The sequence below is a fragment of the Bos indicus genome, chromosome 5 (genome assembly GCF_029378745.1).
Source record: "Bos indicus isolate NIAB-ARS_2022 breed Sahiwal x Tharparkar chromosome 5, NIAB-ARS_B.indTharparkar_mat_pri_1.0, whole genome shotgun sequence".
NCBI classification, from domain to species: domain Eukaryota; kingdom Metazoa; phylum Chordata; class Mammalia; order Artiodactyla; family Bovidae; genus Bos; species Bos indicus.
In genome coordinates, this window is record NC_091764.1 from 94251184 (window position 1) to 94268697 (window position 17514).

The 17514-nt window shown below is 38.3% G+C and overlaps 1 protein-coding gene across 8 annotated transcripts in view; it reads left to right on the forward strand.

The window, feature by feature from the left end:
- The window catches only part of EPS8 (EGFR pathway substrate 8, signaling adaptor), a 197509-nt gene that overhangs the window by 154653 nt on the left and 25342 nt on the right, over positions 1 to 17514 (forward strand). For all 8 annotated transcript variants that reach the window (XM_070790029.1, XM_070790023.1, XM_019961499.2 and 5 more), the window contains 3 exons: positions 5706 to 5854; positions 9129 to 9312; positions 14551 to 14684. In XM_070790029.1, coding sequence (XP_070646130.1) covers positions 5706 to 5854; positions 9129 to 9312; positions 14551 to 14684 — 467 coding nt within the window. The remainder of the gene's footprint in view (positions 1 to 5705; positions 5855 to 9128; positions 9313 to 14550; positions 14685 to 17514) is intronic.

Consider the following 17514-nt stretch of genomic DNA (forward strand, 5'->3'; position numbering starts at 1 on the left):
TGGTGGCCTACAGTCCACAGGGTCGCAAAGAGTCAGACATGACTTCACTTTCACTTTCACTTTACATGCTTGGCATTATTGGTAGCTCATCAAAAACAAAACACATAAATTCTTTTTTTTCACCTTTTTATTTTGTATTGGAATACAGCCAATTAACAATGTTGTGATAGTTTCAAGTGGACAGCAAAGGGGCTCAGTCACACACTGGCAGTCCAGGGTCGGAGGTGGCCCTGGAAATAATCCTGATGAGAGATTATGTAGTTGCGACCAAGTAACTAACATTGGAGGTGGTGAGAAGTGTAATTCTTGTTATTAAACAGAAGCAACAGGAGTTTCTGGCAGATTGTAAGTGTTGTGTAAGAGTCCAAGATTTCTCCACAGCAAAGGGGCTCAGTCACACACGTGTATCCATTCTTCCCCACACTCCCGTCCCATCCAGGGTGCTACACAACATTGAGCAGCGTTCCCTGTGCTCTACAGTATGTCCTTGTTACTCATTTTAAATACAGCAGTGTATACATGTCTCTCCCAAACTACCTAACTATCCCTTCCTCCTTCTCTTCCCTCCTGGCAGCCATACATTCATTCTCTAAGTCTGTGAGTCTGTTTTTATTTTAAATAAGGTCATTTGTATCATTTCCTTTTAGATTCCACGTTTAAGGGATGTAATGCAGTATTTCTTCTTCTTTGACTTCACTCAATGACAGTCTGTAGGTCCATCCATGTTGTTGCAAATGGCATTGTTTCATTCTTATTAATGGTTAGGTAATATTCCATTGTACGTATGTACCACATCTTTTTTACCCATTCCTCTCTCAGTGGATGTTTAGGTTGCTTCCGTGTCTTGGCTGTTATAAACAGTGCTACGATGAACATTGGGGTACATGCATCCTTTTGGACCATAAAACACATAAATTCTTATTGGAACTTATGTTGTATTATGTAGTGGCAGCCAATAATCTGAAAAATGAATAAATAATTCACTCAAAATAAATCCTGTGTGGAAAAATACAGAGAAGGAGACAGGGAGTGCCATGTATGTGTGTGTGTGTGTGTGTGTGTGTGTGTGTGTGTGTTGTGAAGTATTACACTTTTTTGAATAGGGTTGTTTGAGGGAATGACTCACTGACAAGGTATCATTTGAGGAAATGAAGTAAGAAATGAGTCATGTGGATTTCTGAAGGAAGAGACTTCCAGGCAGAAAACAGCTAATGTTGGTGCTCTGAGACAGTAACATGTAAATCCTGTTCTTGGAAGAAATAGGTATTGTCACTTGAATGGAATAAAAGGGAGCCCAACTAGAGGGAGATGAGGTCAGCAAACAGGAGGACATATCCTATTGGTCTTCACTGATGATTGTGGAACCTTTGACGCTTTTGGAGGGTTTCCAGCAGAAAAGGATTGCTTTGGCTGCACTGTTTAGAAATTTGAGAGAGGAAGGGTCTGAGGTGGCCCTGGAAATAATCCTGATGAGAGATTATGTAGTTGCGACCAAGTAACTAACATTGGAGGTGGTGAGAAGTGTAATTCTTGTTATTAAACAGAAGCAACAGGAGTTTCTGGCAGATTGTAAGTGTTGTGTAAGAGTCCAAGATTTCTCCACAGTTCTGGCTTGAGACTGGAAGGATGGACTAATTATTAACTGAGATGGGGAAGACTGTGAGTAAAATGGGTTTTTGGCAGGAGGTAAGGAATATTCTTTAGATAATGTCAAAACTGAGTTATGTCCAGATGGAGAAATTTGAATTGGTAGTTGAATGTATGAATCTGGGGTTCAATGGGGAAATCAGGCTAGAATTATAACTGTGAAGATCCTCTGCATACAAGGCCATGAAATTGGATGGTGCCACCAAGGAAATGATGATAAATAAAAAAGAAGGGGTGATGGAGCCTTAGGTTGTTTCAGTGGTAAGAGAGTGAGAAGAATCAGCAAAAAAGTGAGAATAAGCAGGAAATCAGGAGAAGAAAAACAGGAGTATCATAGTAGGTATTCTAGAAACCAGATGAAGAAAATGTTTGCAAGAGGAGGAATTGAGATACTCAGGCTAGGCACTTCTAATGTGGAAGCTGACTTACCTCCGTGTCCTAGTAACAGCCATACAATGGCAAAGAAAAATAACTTTAAGAAGGTGACTGAGCTTAAACAGTTACTGGCATTATCCAAATGGTGTGGACTCATTCATATGGCCATGCCTAAAACCAGAGGCATGGCATCTCCATTGGAGCAGCTATGAGTCCATCTAGAATGTAGGGACTTCTCTTTTTAGAAGGAAGAAGGAGAGAACGGATAGTAGGGGATAGTTAATAGTCTTTGAAGGTCCATACATGCCAGGTATAGTAATGTGTTCATAACACAGGTTTTCCTGCAGAAAACTCCCCTTGTATTTTTGTAAAAAGCATATTTTTATATAAGGTGTAATTTTTGAAGCTAACAAAATGGTGCATTGGGAACAGTCACTTTATGAAGAAGCTGGATATTTCCATGATTTTATCCAGCAAAAGGTTATACCACTTGTGTCGTAGGCCAGGATCCAAGATACACATTTTCATCTTCTAGATTTTCCATGCCCAGGTATAGTCTTTTCTTATACGTTTAATGAAATAGGTACAGTAGTATGCGTTCCTTCCCATTTTCTCTTTCTTTACAAACCGTGTAATAGTGGGTTTTCCAAGCTAACGTGTACCACTGTCTTGTCTTCCTGGACAGCTAAGAAAATTAGCTGAAATAATATTTGAGGGCACAAAGAAAAGCACTGGGATGTAAGAAAAGCGTGGCCACAGAAAGCAGGTGGAACAGTTGTTAGCTTTTCGTACAGACAGATCCCAGAAGAGACTGGGCTACAAATCACTCTTTTCTAAGATACAGCATAAGACCACACATTTGATGTCATTCCTTTTTTTGTGAGGGGGGCAAGTGAGGGAGCCACGGTGAGAAGACAGAATCTTTCTTTTAAATACCTCTAGAAGGACGGTTTTCTGTTTGATGGAGTGGTTTTGAATGGTTCATCCTGTAAAAAGAGCGAATGATTGCTTTCTAGAATAACAGTAGCAATAATGATCATTGTTAGTGGTATGTGACTGCTCTATGTGTTATTTCTGTGATCTTTTTTTAAAGGGTAAGAATGATAACTATGAAGCAGATAAATTTCACTAATTTGATTTAGAGCATATGAAGACCATAGCCACTGAGTTCTTCAATCTTTATAAAAAATGGAGCAAATTCAAGCATTTCTCATAGGTTTTGCTTCAATATCAGAAAAAATGAGAAAAAGAATCCAGGTAACAAAAAGGAATATACGACATTCTTCTTTCCCCAAGGGTAACTAGACAAGACCTGAAGTAGAATATGAAATGAATACTGTTTTACAAACATTGGAAAGTAAGTAACCTTATCAACATGAATTTCAGAACTATCTTGTGATAAGCAAGATGGAAGATGAAAGTTCAAGGCTACATCAATAATTTATGAATGTGTCCCTACGTTGTTGCTATAAATAGAGCATCTGATTTCTACTTGCCTAGTTATTGTTGAATAATTCTTGCTTTTTAAGCACTTTTAAAAATTGGATCAAAGCTCTCCATATGCAAAGAAACTGATTCTAGCTCATTAACAAAATTTTTATTCTTTATTCTTCAACACATTTAAAACTATCTTAGTTTGAGTGTTAGGAAGTATTGTTTAGAAAGCAATTTTGCCACCTCCTTTCATTCCATTCACAGTCTTTCACAGATCATAAGTAGGTATTAGACATTACACAGAATGAAACTATAAAATGATGGGACTGGTTTCCCTAACATACAAAAATTAGTTCTTTGTAATCAGGCTATGCATCTGAAAACACTGATTTATTTTATATTTTCGTTTCTCAAAAATGACTCCTTATTAATGGTCTCCCAAACATAACACTTCAGTTGCTGCCTTCAGTGTGCTGCCTACTGAGTCACAGACATTTTATTTAGACAAGAGAAATGGATAGGTACATTTATTCAGTGCCTGCTGCCAGCCAGACAAAATTTTGTGGTTTTAAACTTTTTGAGTTACCATGTGTGCAATAGATAGCTAGCAGGGAACTTGCTGTATGGCACAGGGAGCTCAGCCCAGTGCTGTGTGGTGACCTAGAGGGGTGGGCTGGGGGTTGGGGGGGAGGGAGGCTAGAAGGGAGGGGATATATGTATACATGTTCACTTTGTTGTATAGCAGAAACTATCATAACATTGTAAAGCAATTATACTCCGATTTAAACAAAGACATGTGGTTAAACCAAAAGACTTCATGGGCGCCTCCCCTGTCCTCAGCATTTCCATACAAGCAAACCCACAGCACATACGTGTGCACACGTGCCTGCTTACATTCTTAAGAGGGGACTTCGGCCCATGCCTTTTATTTACTTTCTTTTGGTCCCTTCCCTGTTCCCACTGCTAAACCAAAGATTTTAGTGTTTCTTTACTTACTTACTTTTCCTCTTAGTCATTGCTATCTATTTATTAGAGGTTCTAGGGCTTGGAAGTTTAAAAATCCCTGTACCAGGCTGTCACGGTAGGTTTTGTTCTCAAATAAGAGTCTGCCTACCTCCCTTATCCTTCATCTTTTCTTTCATGTATTCTCATTCATTCCCTAACCTTGTGTCTTCTGTAGTTCAAAGTCAGATAAACTTTGGTTCATGTTCTCAAGGGAGGAGAACTGAAAAATAAGGTCCATGTTACAGTGAAATGTGTGACTGATATGCATGCTTGCGGACCCCAGGGTGTGTCAGAGTTCCACTGTGGGGTTAGGAACGGCTTCTCAGAAGAGGTGGGACACAAGCAGAGTTCTAAAATGATGAGGAAGGGCCTTCTGGAGGTGCTGGGAACCAGCATGTGCAGAGACAGACATAAAACAGCATGGCAGGCTCAGCACACCAGGATGACTGGAGAGAAATTGACTCTTGGTCTGGTGCCATTCAAAAAAAGATCCCTTTATTCTTGTGCCATGTCTCCGGGAAGGTGAGATTTTTATAAAAGGGCTCTGGTTTCTGCTCTAGGAGATTATCATTTGTTAGCCAGGAAACAGCCCCTTGGAAGTAACATTGGAGCAGATTTCAGACATCTACCTATCATCATTTTGCTTATCAGAGAGTTGCACCTGTTTATTCGCATTTGCTAATCATGAAGTTATCTATTTTATATCAAGGCATTTCTTTGAATTAAATTCTGGGAAGCAATACCGTAGATTCACAGGACCATTTCTCCTTCTTCTTCTCTCACCTTTCCCTCTGGATCCCTTTATTTTTGTATGTCTTTATAGGCACAGTCATAGACTGTTAACTCAAGCCTTGTTTCTCCCTAGCGTATTCATTTCGAGAACTGTATTTCTCAAGTTTGGCATAATAGATTTTCCAGTAAAGATATATGTATATATATTAAAAGGCAGCAATAGTTAAACCATCTGACTAAGAATTCTCTGGGTAACCATGAATATTTTCCAGGGAATGTACAGTCATGTGAAGCCAGTAGACAAATTCTGTGAAAACTGTTAAACTATTAACTTTTCATTTTAAATTATTAGTCACGATTGGGCTGGGCAGATTGATCTGGATCAAGATTTAATTGGAGTGTATAAAGACCACTTGTTTTTTTCATGTTTTTTTTTTTTTAAATCTACACATTTTGAAAATGTGCATATAATCATCATCTTCTTGCTAAAAAGTGACTTGTTGCCACTTTAGGTGGTGCAGGCAACAGGAGGTCCTGAGCTGGCCGGTTCAGTGCTTAGCCCCCTACTGACGAAGGACACCATCGATTTCTTAAATTACACGGTCAGTGCCGATGAGAGGCAGCTGTGGATGTCACTGGGAGACTCTTGGATGAAAACCAGGTAAACACACATACGTGTTTAGCATTGAATACCTATAATAACTTTTTTTAAAGCATAGCACAGCACATTTACTAGGGCTTCCCTGTTGGCTCAGATGGTAAAGAATCCGCCTGCCATGTGGGAGACCTGGGTTCAATCCCTAGGTTGGAAAGATGCCCTGGAGAAGTGAACGGCTACCCACTCCAGTGTTCTGGCCTGGAGAATTCCATGGACAGAGGAGCTTGTTGGGCTACAGTCCATGGGGTCACAAAGAGTCAGACAGTACTGAGTGACTAAGGACAGCACACCTATAATAACTTTTAAGTGTTGTTTGTTTAGTACACAAATCTAGTGAGATATTTCATTAAAACCTTCTATGTTTGAAGGAGTAGATGTTGTAGATGAGAAGGCTTAAATTCTTAAAAAGCTGGAGGTCTAGTGGAGAAGATAGAAGTGTAAGGCATGATGAGTCCCAGGAGAAACTCATTAAAACTGTCACTTGGCAAGATGGAGCTGTCAGGAAGACGGTTTGGAGAGGAAAGCAGTTAGCTTTAAAAGAAGCCATGTGTTAGTCATGTTCAGTCACATCCGACTCTTCATGACCCCATGGACTGTGTAGCCCACCAGGCTTCTCTGTCCATGCAATTCTCCAGGAGACAATACTAGAGTGGATTGTCATTCCTTTCTCCAGGGGAACTTCCAAAGAAGGGCTGGCATTTAAAATCATCCGATGATAACACCAGTGGGTACATGTGTATAATCATATGTGTACATATAGTGTTTGCTAGGCACTCTACCATGCACTCTACATAGGTCCCTGTATTATGCCTATTTTATAGGTGAGGAAACTGAGGCAAAGAGAGATTAAGTAATTTTCCCAAAGCCGTACAACTCATAAATGGCAGAGCTAGGCAGTCTGGCCCTGGAGTAGATGTTCATAGTTATTTTGCTTAGGTGCCTTTCAACAGGCTTAGTAGGATTTCCACAAACACGTAGCAGGGAAAGGGCCTGTCCAGTCGAGAGAGTGGCATGAGTGAAGGCATGAAGCAAGCAGTCAAGAGAATGGAGTATGAATGTGGAATTAGCTGGAGTATAGACTTGGGGTTGTAGAGGATTGTGGAGAACAGGGAGTGGAAGAATGGTGGTGAATGAGGTGTACAGAGATAAGCAAGGCTGGCGTCTGAAGGCTGCCAGTGCAATGCTGAGGAGAACCAGTAGCTTTGTGAATAGGAGTGAGACACATACACAGCCACACCTTTAAAACGTCAGTCTGGTCATTAACTCTAGTAATGACGTGGACAGATTCACCCAAGGCATGAGGACCCTTGGGACAATAATGCAGTTGTAGAGGTTCCTTATTAATCAGCATTCCCTGAGATAAAAACTGTGGTGGTGGACGTGGAAAAGAGGAGGGAATGATTTTACAATTATGTTTTGTCAGTAAGGTGACTCTGGTAAAGTAATCATTAACAATTTCAGTATTCGAGTTTGCTGGGCCAAGCAAGTTTCAAAAATATTTCTCATTTCATTATATATGATTAAATAATGTCTTCTCTCCTCATTTATTCCAATTTTTGTATTAATCTCACTGCATGGAGTAAATCATTCGTATGATCACTGGGAAGTTTGTCTTCCTAAGGCTTTTAGGCTAGCCTAAAAGTAATGGACCAATTCATATCTTTTTCTCCTTTTTTCTATTGAAATATATATAAACCATTCCCACTTATATTTTGGACTTTGGCAACTGCTTGTGTTGGAATATGCTTTACATGTGGAGTGGTTTACCAAGCAGAAGATTCTTAACACTGCTGTTGCTGCTTTTACATTCAAAATATTATCTAAATTTATTTATGCATATTATTTATGTATTAATACAGAATGTATTATATGTCTCATACTATGTACAAACTAGTTAAATAGATTTCTTAAATCTATTAGATTTATGTAGATTATGATTTTATGGTAAGCATAGGTAGAGATCTTTTCATTTTTTTCCATAAACTTTATTCAATTTATCAGATCTCATAGTACTAAAATAGTCTAGGCTTTTTAGTTTCTCTGTCTTGGGTCCTACCTCAAAATGAGAAAATTAGTGACTACTAGTGATGGCACCCCACTCCAGTACTCCTGCCTGGAAAATCCCAGGGACGGAGGAGCCTGGTGGGCTGCAGTCCATGGGATCGCCAAGAGTCGGACACGACTGAGCGACTTCACTTTCACTTTTCACTTTCATGCATTGGAGAAGGAAATGGCAACCCACTCCAGTGTTCTTGCCTGGAGAATCCCAGGGACGGCGGGGCCTGGTGGGCTGCCATCTATGGGGTCGCACAGAGCCGGACATGACTGAAGCAACTTAGCAGCAGCAGCAGCAGCAGCAGGAAAACTACATCAGAAGGAACTCATATTGTTAGCTTTTGACATGAGAAAATGGTCATTTCCTATCCTGATTATTTAGAGTATTAGGAAATGAATATGCTGACTTAAAAACCCATAAAGATAAAAAAGAATCATAAAGGTACATAACAATCTGAATGATAGCTCACTTCATCATAGTAGAAATATAACCTGAAGAATTAAATCATGTGTGAAACATAAACAACATATTTTAGCAGAATTTAATAATGGCTCTCTCATTTAGTTGTTTTTGTGGTTCTTAAGTGATTAGGAGCTTGCAGGAATAAGTCTCAGAGTTATTAAGTAATGAATGGATCATGATTTTATTACAGATAAGCCTCACTTGATTTTACTGATGAAAATCTAGCTGATCCATTTAATATATAAAATCGGTAATCTGCTTCATTTTAGGAGAATTCATAACTTAAAAAGTCATGAGCCTTAAGAATGTTGTCTGCTGTTTCTCTTTTGAAAAATATATATCAGAAAGTATCATGGTGATGGGAGGGGAATGAAGAAGATGAAGATCAGAAACTGCTTTAGATGCTTGGAGAACCTTATGCGCTAAGTACTCATCACACTTCTAGCTTTGCATTCTTTCCTCAAATGTCAAAGACCTATATCCATGTTAAAAGTTGAGTTGATGGAGCATTAAGGCAATGTAGTGGAAGCAGATCATGAAGTAGAACTTGGCCTTCCTTTCATGTATCACCATTAAATATAAGCATAAACATGTAAGGTTCTCTGTTTGGATGGAAAGAGGGCAGACTAGGTGTGAACTGTTTTTGCTGCTGTTTTCATTTGTGTGTGTGTGTGGCCAGCCTTACTGAAGGTCATTTTGAGCATAGAAGCATTTCTTAATTTCTTAAGACTGTTCACTTGTCTTAACGTCCTCCCACAGAGCAGAGTGGCCAAAAGAACAGTTTATTCCACCGTACGTCCCTCGGTTCCGCAGTGGTTGGGAGCCCCCGATGCTGAACTTCATGGGATCATCAGTGGAGCCAGATCTCTATCAACTGAATGAGTCTGTGGCAAATGCAGCAGAACATCATCGCAAGCAAGAAACAAAGAGATTATCCACAGAGGTAGTCTTTCAGCATCATCTATTAAAAAAAAATGGTTTATTTTTGGCTGCACTGGGTCTTTAATGCTTTGTGCAGACTTTCTCTAGTGGTGGTGAGCGGGGGCTGCCCGTCGTTGCGTTACAGGGGCTTCTCATCGCGGTGGCTCCTCCTGTTGTGGAGCACTGGCTTCAGTGGTTGAGGCAGGAGGGTTCAATAGTTGTGGCACAGGTGCTTACTTGCCCTGCTGCACGTGGGATCTTCCCAGACCAAGGATTGAAGTGGTGTCCCCTGCACTGGCAAGCAGGCGGATTCTCATCCACTGAGCCACCAGGGACGTCCTTGGTATCATCTTTTGAGGGAGGTGCAGTGATCTGTGCTGCTGCTGCTGCTGCTAAGTCGCTTCAGTTGTGTCCGACTCTCTGCGACCCCATAGACGGCAGCCCACCAGGCTCCCCCGTCCCTGGGATTCTCCAGGCAAGAACACCTGAGTGGGTTGCCATTTCCTTCTCCAATGCATGAAAGTGAAAAGTGAAAGTGAAGATGCTCAGTCGTATACAACTCTTAATTCTGATTGTGAGTTCTCACTTTATTGACCTGAAGATTGTTCTCGACTTGTGACTAGATGTCCTGCGGCTCTCAGTTACCTCTCACCTCATTGTCATGGTGACAGTTGCTCTGTTTCCCTGTGAAGCCTGAACCCAGCCGGTATCACATCTCACAGCCTGCTGGCTCTCCTCCCTGCCCTTCATGCCAGGGCTCTTGAGCCTTGATGATCCCATCTTTTGGACTCTGTACTTTCTCTCCTTATCAGGGAATTGCCTGATAAGCAGCTGCTGCTCATTTTTCCTATGTTTCTCTCCCATCATCAGACCCTCAAGACAGTCCCTCGGACCCAGGACCTCTAAGCCTGTTCCAAGCTGCTCTTTCCTGAATGCCTCATTTCTTTCTTTCTTTTATTTTTTTGCCTCATACTAAGCCTTCCCAAGTCCTATCAGCCTGGCTAGAAGGCCAGAGCTTCTCCTGGACTCAAGTCCTAGGTCCAAATGATGACTTACACCACTATTACACCCTGAGGAGATCGTAAAATTTATTGTATCTTTTATGATCTTTGGTAGGCTTTAGACTGTAATTTATTGGGAGAGTGGATTGAGGGATTCAAATTGGGTGTGTTATCTTTTCACATTCCTTAAAAATGAGTTTTTCTTTGACAGAAAATTAAACACCATTTAAAGTGGAACCAAATCAAATAGCGTGATTGGAACCCAAGGAGTTAGACAGATGAGGTCTAGTTGGAAGGAGAAACACAAAATTCATGGCTAGATCCTCCTCGAAGTCCTGTTCATCTCCTTTATTGAATTCCTTAATTTTCTCAGATCCCTGTGGGTATTTACAGTGTGGCAACTTTGATATCAAGGAATGAAATAGCAAATCAAAGTAAATCCTCACTTTCAGGGAGAAACATTTATATAAGTTAAATTTCTTAAAATCAATTCTTTGGACAATAGACATAGTGTTAGAATGGTTAAATTCTGAAATTTTACAAATAAAGCAAATATACTACTCTGAAAATAATCTTTTTCTACTCTGTTTTTTTCTCTGGCTGCAGATAATAGTCGGGGTGAATTCTGTAACTGCCTTTCCCTCTAATTGCGTGATTAAAAAGATGACCTCACAGTTCTTGGCCCTGGTTAGCAGACATATGTCCCTAGCTGTATTTTATAGTTCAGACCTCATCACAATGAATTTTCCCTCCTCGTAAAGGGTAACTTTTCTGGAGGAAAAAAAAATGTAATCAGTCATGAAATTATGATATACTTGCTGTTGCTATAGTTACAGCTGAGTATTTTCAAATCATAGAAATTTTTTGCTTACAGTCCTCAGATCTTAAAGAAGGAAATTTATCCATTTAATAATATATGCCTCAGAGATTCACTTTCGTGAGTTCTCTTTCAATTTGTGCATTTAAAGAGAGAGTAATATGTCCTGGCTTCCAGTGTAAAAGTTTGTCTACTCTCAGTGAATAAGTATCTTTACAAGAATTATTGAGAATTCTTCCTTGTAATGAGTTATCATTTTCCCATTGTAAACTATTTTCCATTGTATGGCTTGAGTACTTATTCAGACGTTTGAAAAAAAAAAAGGAACTGAAAAGCACCTGCTAGCAGTTCTTGGGGATTTTATGCCTTAAGATTTTGTTGGAAAAGAGGCTAAAGTAATGGTGATTTAACAATGCAGAAAACGCAATCATCCCCAGAAGAGAGATTTTATTATACTTCAGTGCAACTATAGTAGATGCATTTAGGACAAGACTTGGGTGATTCAGGATCTGGTGATTTTGTTTTGAATTGAAAGGCATAGGTGATGAGGAGTGGCAAATATGGGTGGCGATACTCAGCTTCTGTCCTTCCTCAGAACCAGCAGCCGCCTGAACTACGTTGTGTAGTCATCACAGTTAGTCAATCTTCATCATTTCTCTCCTCCCTGCTAATATTCCCAGTTATTCTCAAAGCCAGTGATTTCATACCATCTGACCACAGTCATGTTCAGAGCCAGCCAGAAGGTGTGGGTGGTTCTTGTTTCTTCAACTCGTCCCTTTATAATAGTGTTTAATAAAGATGGCCTGATCATCTAGTGCCTGTGCTCGCTCCTACGGATATGATAAACTGAATTAAAGTAAGCCATTTGTTCTTTATTTTTTACTTAGAGTTTCACAGAAGTGTAATTGACAAATAAAAATATAAGCTTTTTAAAGTCTATTTCATTGTGATTTGATGTAGGTATACATTGTGAAAGGATTCCCTGCCCTCTATCTAGTTAGTTAACACACCCATCACCTCACATATTTATCTGTTGTTGAGAACATTTATGTTCTACTCTCTTAGCAAGTTTTAATTATATAATACAATGTTATCCACTGTAGTCCCCACATTTTACATTAGATCCTCAGAACTTATTTATTTATGGATGAAAGTCTGTACCCTTTTACCAACCTCTCCCTATTTCTCCCACCTGCCCCCTCAACCCTGGCAACCACTTTTTTACTCTCTGTTCCTATGAACTTGATTTTTTTTTCTTTTTTACACACCACATATATCAAGTGGTGTTTGTCGTTCTCTGCCTGGCTTATTTCATTTAGCATAATGTCTTCAAGGTTTATCCATGTTGTCACAAATGGCAGGATTTTCTTCCTTTACATGACCAAATAATAGTCCATTATATATTCACGTATACTGCATCTTCCTTATCTACTCATCTGTAATAGGTTCATAGGTTCTTTCCATATCTTGGTTATTATGAATAATGCTGCAGTGAATTTTGAGGTTCAGAATTCTCTTTGAATTCCTAATTTCATCTTCTTCAAGATTATACTCAGTAGTGGGACTGCTGAATCATATGAAAGTTCTATTTTAGTTTTTTGAGAAACTTTCATAACTGTTTTCCATACTGGCTGTACCAATTTTCATTCCCACTAACAGTACAAAAGGGTTCTCTTTTCTCCACATCCTTACCAATGCTTGTTATCCCTTGTCTTTTTGACAATAGCTGTTATCAGGTGTGACATGATATCTCAGTGTGGTTTTGATTTCCTTTTCCAGGATAATTAGTGATGTTGAACACCTTTACATAATACACCTGTTGACCATTTGTATGTCTTTGGAGAAATGTCTATCCAATTCCTCTGCCCGTTTCCTAATTGGATTGCTTACTTTTTGCTATTAAGTTCTTTATATATTTTGGATATTAACCCTTTCTCAGATACATGATCAGATACATGATTTGTCCCATCTCATAGATTGCCTTTTCATTTTGTTGATGGTTTAAGCTAAGGTATTCAAATGGTAAAAATTGTTATCTGTATTTGTATGTTAAGTGCAGCATCCTGATAAATATTCCACAGGAGTACATGAAATGGGCATTTTGACATCGGCAGCAGTCCATTGGAGACATCTTCACCTCCTCTGTCTGTGGATGAACTTAGCCCTATGCCTGCCAACTTAGTCACTGGAATTAACTATAGAAAACATGCATTCAAAACTTTTCTGAAACATTCCCAGGTTCAAATATTTTGTCCCAGTGAAATAGCCAAGGAATTCTAATGCTTTTGGATCTGTTGTACAGTTACCATGTGCATGCATGTGTGCTAAGTCACTTCAGTCATGTCTGTCTCTTTGTGACCCTGTGGACTGTTGTTGCCCGCAAGGTGAGCAGGCAGGTTCTTTACCACTGGTGCCACCTGGGACTAGCTATCACAATTCATTGTATATAAGGAAACAATACAAGAATCCTTAGATGAGCTTTTTTGTTTGCCTTTTTTTTTTTTTTTTTTTTGGCCACATATCTTTAAAGCTATGCTGCTTAATGGGACCCATAGATAATGGTTCTCCCTTTTAGTAGCCCAGTAGGCTCACATCTGCATTGTGTTAACAAAAGAAATGACTTCAGCATTTTCTTATCCTGTACTCCTGGCTGTCAAGATCAATGTTTTTCTGTGTTTCTGTTAACAGTAAATCTAATAATAGTGTTTCCATTTTTTAAGAACAACATACTGTCCATGTACATTTAAAAATAAGAATAAAGAGAGAGTAGGATAATTTTAATGTGTAGAGTTCAGATAATTTTCTTGCAATAGTATTTCCTTTGGTAGGGTGTTAAAGGTTTGTTTCTTAAACATACAAAGCAAAGATTCAGAGTTTTATTTTTGTTGTTTTTCAATCAGGTTTATTTTATACAAGCTGTTAAACTCTGCCTAATACTGAAATCAAATTTCAAGTTATTGAAATTTCAGAGAAAAGAAGGCTTCCCAGGTGGCTCAGTGGTAAAGAATCCACCTGCCAATGCAAGAGATGTGGGTTTGATCCCTGGGTGGGGAAGATCCCCTGGAATAGGAAATGGCAACCCACTCTAGTATTATTGCCTGGAAAATTCCATGGGCAGAGGAGCCTGGGAGGCTACAGTCCATGGGGTCACAAAGAGTCAGACACAACTGAGCCACTCACACAGAGGAAAGAATTTCTTGTTTTTATACGTGGTTATTTCTGGAATTAAGATTTAGTCTTTGCACTGATTACCTTTTTTATTATAAGTAGGCCTTTGCCAAAAATGTATCACCCTCCCATTTCATAATACATTAACATGTAATAGTCAATCACTTGAAAATGAAACTGGTCACAGTGTAGTAGGTGGTTCTTGCTAACTGATGCCAGTGCTCATTCAAATAGTTTTGGTGATTTTTTTAACTTTCCCTGCTTTGTCTTTCAGCACTCCAGTGTATCAGAGTATCCTTCAGCTGATGGGTACACGGCATTCAATAACATTTATGGAAGAGGGCCCCATTCGGACCAAGGGGAGGCTGCTGTTGCTTTTAAGCCGACTCCTCTTCGCCATGTAGATAGGTAACTTTTCATTAGCCTCATTTGGAGAGCTGTAGATGATTATCTCTGGTTTGACACAGATAGAGGTGCCAGTGTCTGCATTGTTCACTACTTCTTTAAACTTTCCATCTAGTAATTATCTGTTAAAGTTTCAGATGTTCCTTTGTAGAGCTGACTTTGGTGAGCAAGGTCTCCAGTCTATAATTCTAACAGCGCAAATGCCATTGGATGACTTTCCATGTTTTAAAAGATGCTTCTGACAGAATCTGTGAATTAAGAAGAATTGTTTTGAAACTCTCTAGTGTGTACCAGATGGTCTCTAAGGATCTTTCCAGCTCTGTAACTTTTAAAAGAAATAATTTCTATCTTTGTCTCTCCCAGCAAAAACAAACAAACCTTCCTTTAGATAGAAGTATTTAAACTAAATATAAACTGAATATTTAAATAGAATCAATGCCTTATTTACCACTTTACCATTTCATTCTGTATTTCATTTTTACTTTTCAGTTTCATACTTCATTTATTTTCCCATATTTACTCTCTCAAAAAATTCAGTGTAGGAAAAAATGGAGAATTAAGATGGGAAAGAAACAAATTGCATTGAAATAGGTTCACTTTTTAAATCTTATTTCCAAGGTAAACTGTATGTGAGGTTTATATGGAGACAACCCATGTACATAAGAGAAGGGAAAAGGTGAAATATTGATAACAAAGGTGTAGGAGAATGATCATTCAGATGAAGTGGGGTAGAGAGCTGGCCGCAGTACTTTCCTATCTCAAAGCATCTCTTACTATGAGTGTTAGACACCCTTAATATTTCAGTATATGTTTTTCCTTAATAGAATCTAGACAAGGTGAGGTTTAATTTTTTTTTTTTTTTGCCAGGAGTGATAACAGAGGTAATACTTGAGTAAAATGATGTGGAAATTATACAGTTATTATTCTAAGGGCACTAGTAACATATTAAATTGAGTACAAAGAAAAGTCAGAAATGAGTAACACATTTTGAAAATGTCAACATATGAAAGAAGTTTTAATTATAGATTCAATTTTTAGTAGATACAGGTGAAAATCAGTTTTGAAGTTTAAAAATTATTTCATTGAAATTCTTCTTGAGTAACTTGTTCCTCGTCCTAATATTATCCTTTTCCTTTTTTTTTTTCCCCTGTCTTAGCTGTGATTATTCTAGAAATTATTTCAGATTAGTGAAGGAAATTCCATTAGTGAAGGGATATTCAAGTGTAGAGACCTTAAAACTGTCAATATTTAGCCAGAAAAAGAATTTTTTAAAGGAGTAAACTGAATATCTCAGTTATCTTCGGGGGTCCAGTCTCTCAACTGGGCTTATTATTAACAGAAGCTGAATAGTTAATAGACACCTGGATCTTTGATGTTGCTAAGAAAATTTGTCATCATTCTTGCAAAAACTGAAAGCTTTCTGGTCTGAAATGTAATGCAGAGATTTGGAGTTTGTTTTTTATAATTATTATTAAACTCTTACTACATGCCAGAAATGCAGTAAATAGCATATGAAGTATATTCACTCTTCAGTGAAATTATAGTGCCTTTTAGGGAAAGCACTTTTTGAATTCAGAGCCCTCACCTTTGAGGGATTATAGTTTGCTGCTATTCAAAAGCAATTCGTGGCTTTTTTTAGAAGTCTCATCTCATTACCTTCTCTGTGTCTGCTCTATATCAGGTGTGTATTTCTATATGCAGACTCTGTATCAGGTGTGTATCTATTACTTCAAGTCAGAAACAGAGACCATACATTTTGATACATGCTGGATCTCTTAAGAAGCATTGGTACATCTAAAAAATTGCAAAGTGTGATTTTCAGATTGATGACTATGGTCAGTGTCTTACCCGTGTTTAATCTATAGAGAGCAAGAAACTATAAACCATGAAGATTTGTAAATTCTAAAGCACTTTGTAAGTGCACGCTGGCAGTTACTTCTAAGACGTACAAAATAGCAAAGACTGTCCTGCAGGCCCCACTGTGACTCAGTATTACAGACGATCTAGGTGGGCAACAAGCTGAATGGCCACTTCACAGGGAAAGAAAGACCAAGCATCTTTAGTTCCTTCCTGCTTTTTCTCTTACAGAAATATATGAGGAAACGTGGGAATGTAAATAGAGGAGAAGATTAGGGAGTAAAATTAATTTTAAAATAAAGTTTTTATTTCATTATTGCAATGAAAATACTAGTATATTGTTGACATGTCTCATTTTATTATATTATATAAAAGCATTTTAAAATTACCTTGTTAAATCTGCTAAATATCATTTAATGATTAAAGGAAGTGTTTGGTTTTTAAAGAAAGTTTCCTTTTAAAAAAATATACATGTTCTTGATAGTTGGGGAGTTTGGGATGGACATGTACGCACTGCTATATTTGAAACAGATAACCAACAATAACCTACTGTATAGCTCATTGAACTCGGCTGGATGCTATGTGGCAGCCTGGATAGGAGGGGAGTTTGAGGGAGAATGGATACATGTACATTTATGTCTTGAGTCCCTTTGCTGTTCACCTAAAACTATATATAACGTTGTTTTTGTTTTTACATAGCATTGTTAATTGGCTGTACCCCAATACAAAATAAAGTTTTTTTAAAATATACCTATTCTTACTCTTATAATAAGTTTATAGTAAATTAATTAACAAATTAAGAAGTTTTATTTGTCTTGAACTTAATCCATACCTTCCTTTGCAATGTAGATAACGAGACAAAGGTTTCCTAAAAATTAACACTTAGTCATAACGTTTTCATAGATATTTGGTTAATGAATTGAAGTCATTGCTTGAATCAGTGAAATCAACATATAATTTAAATTACCACAATTGG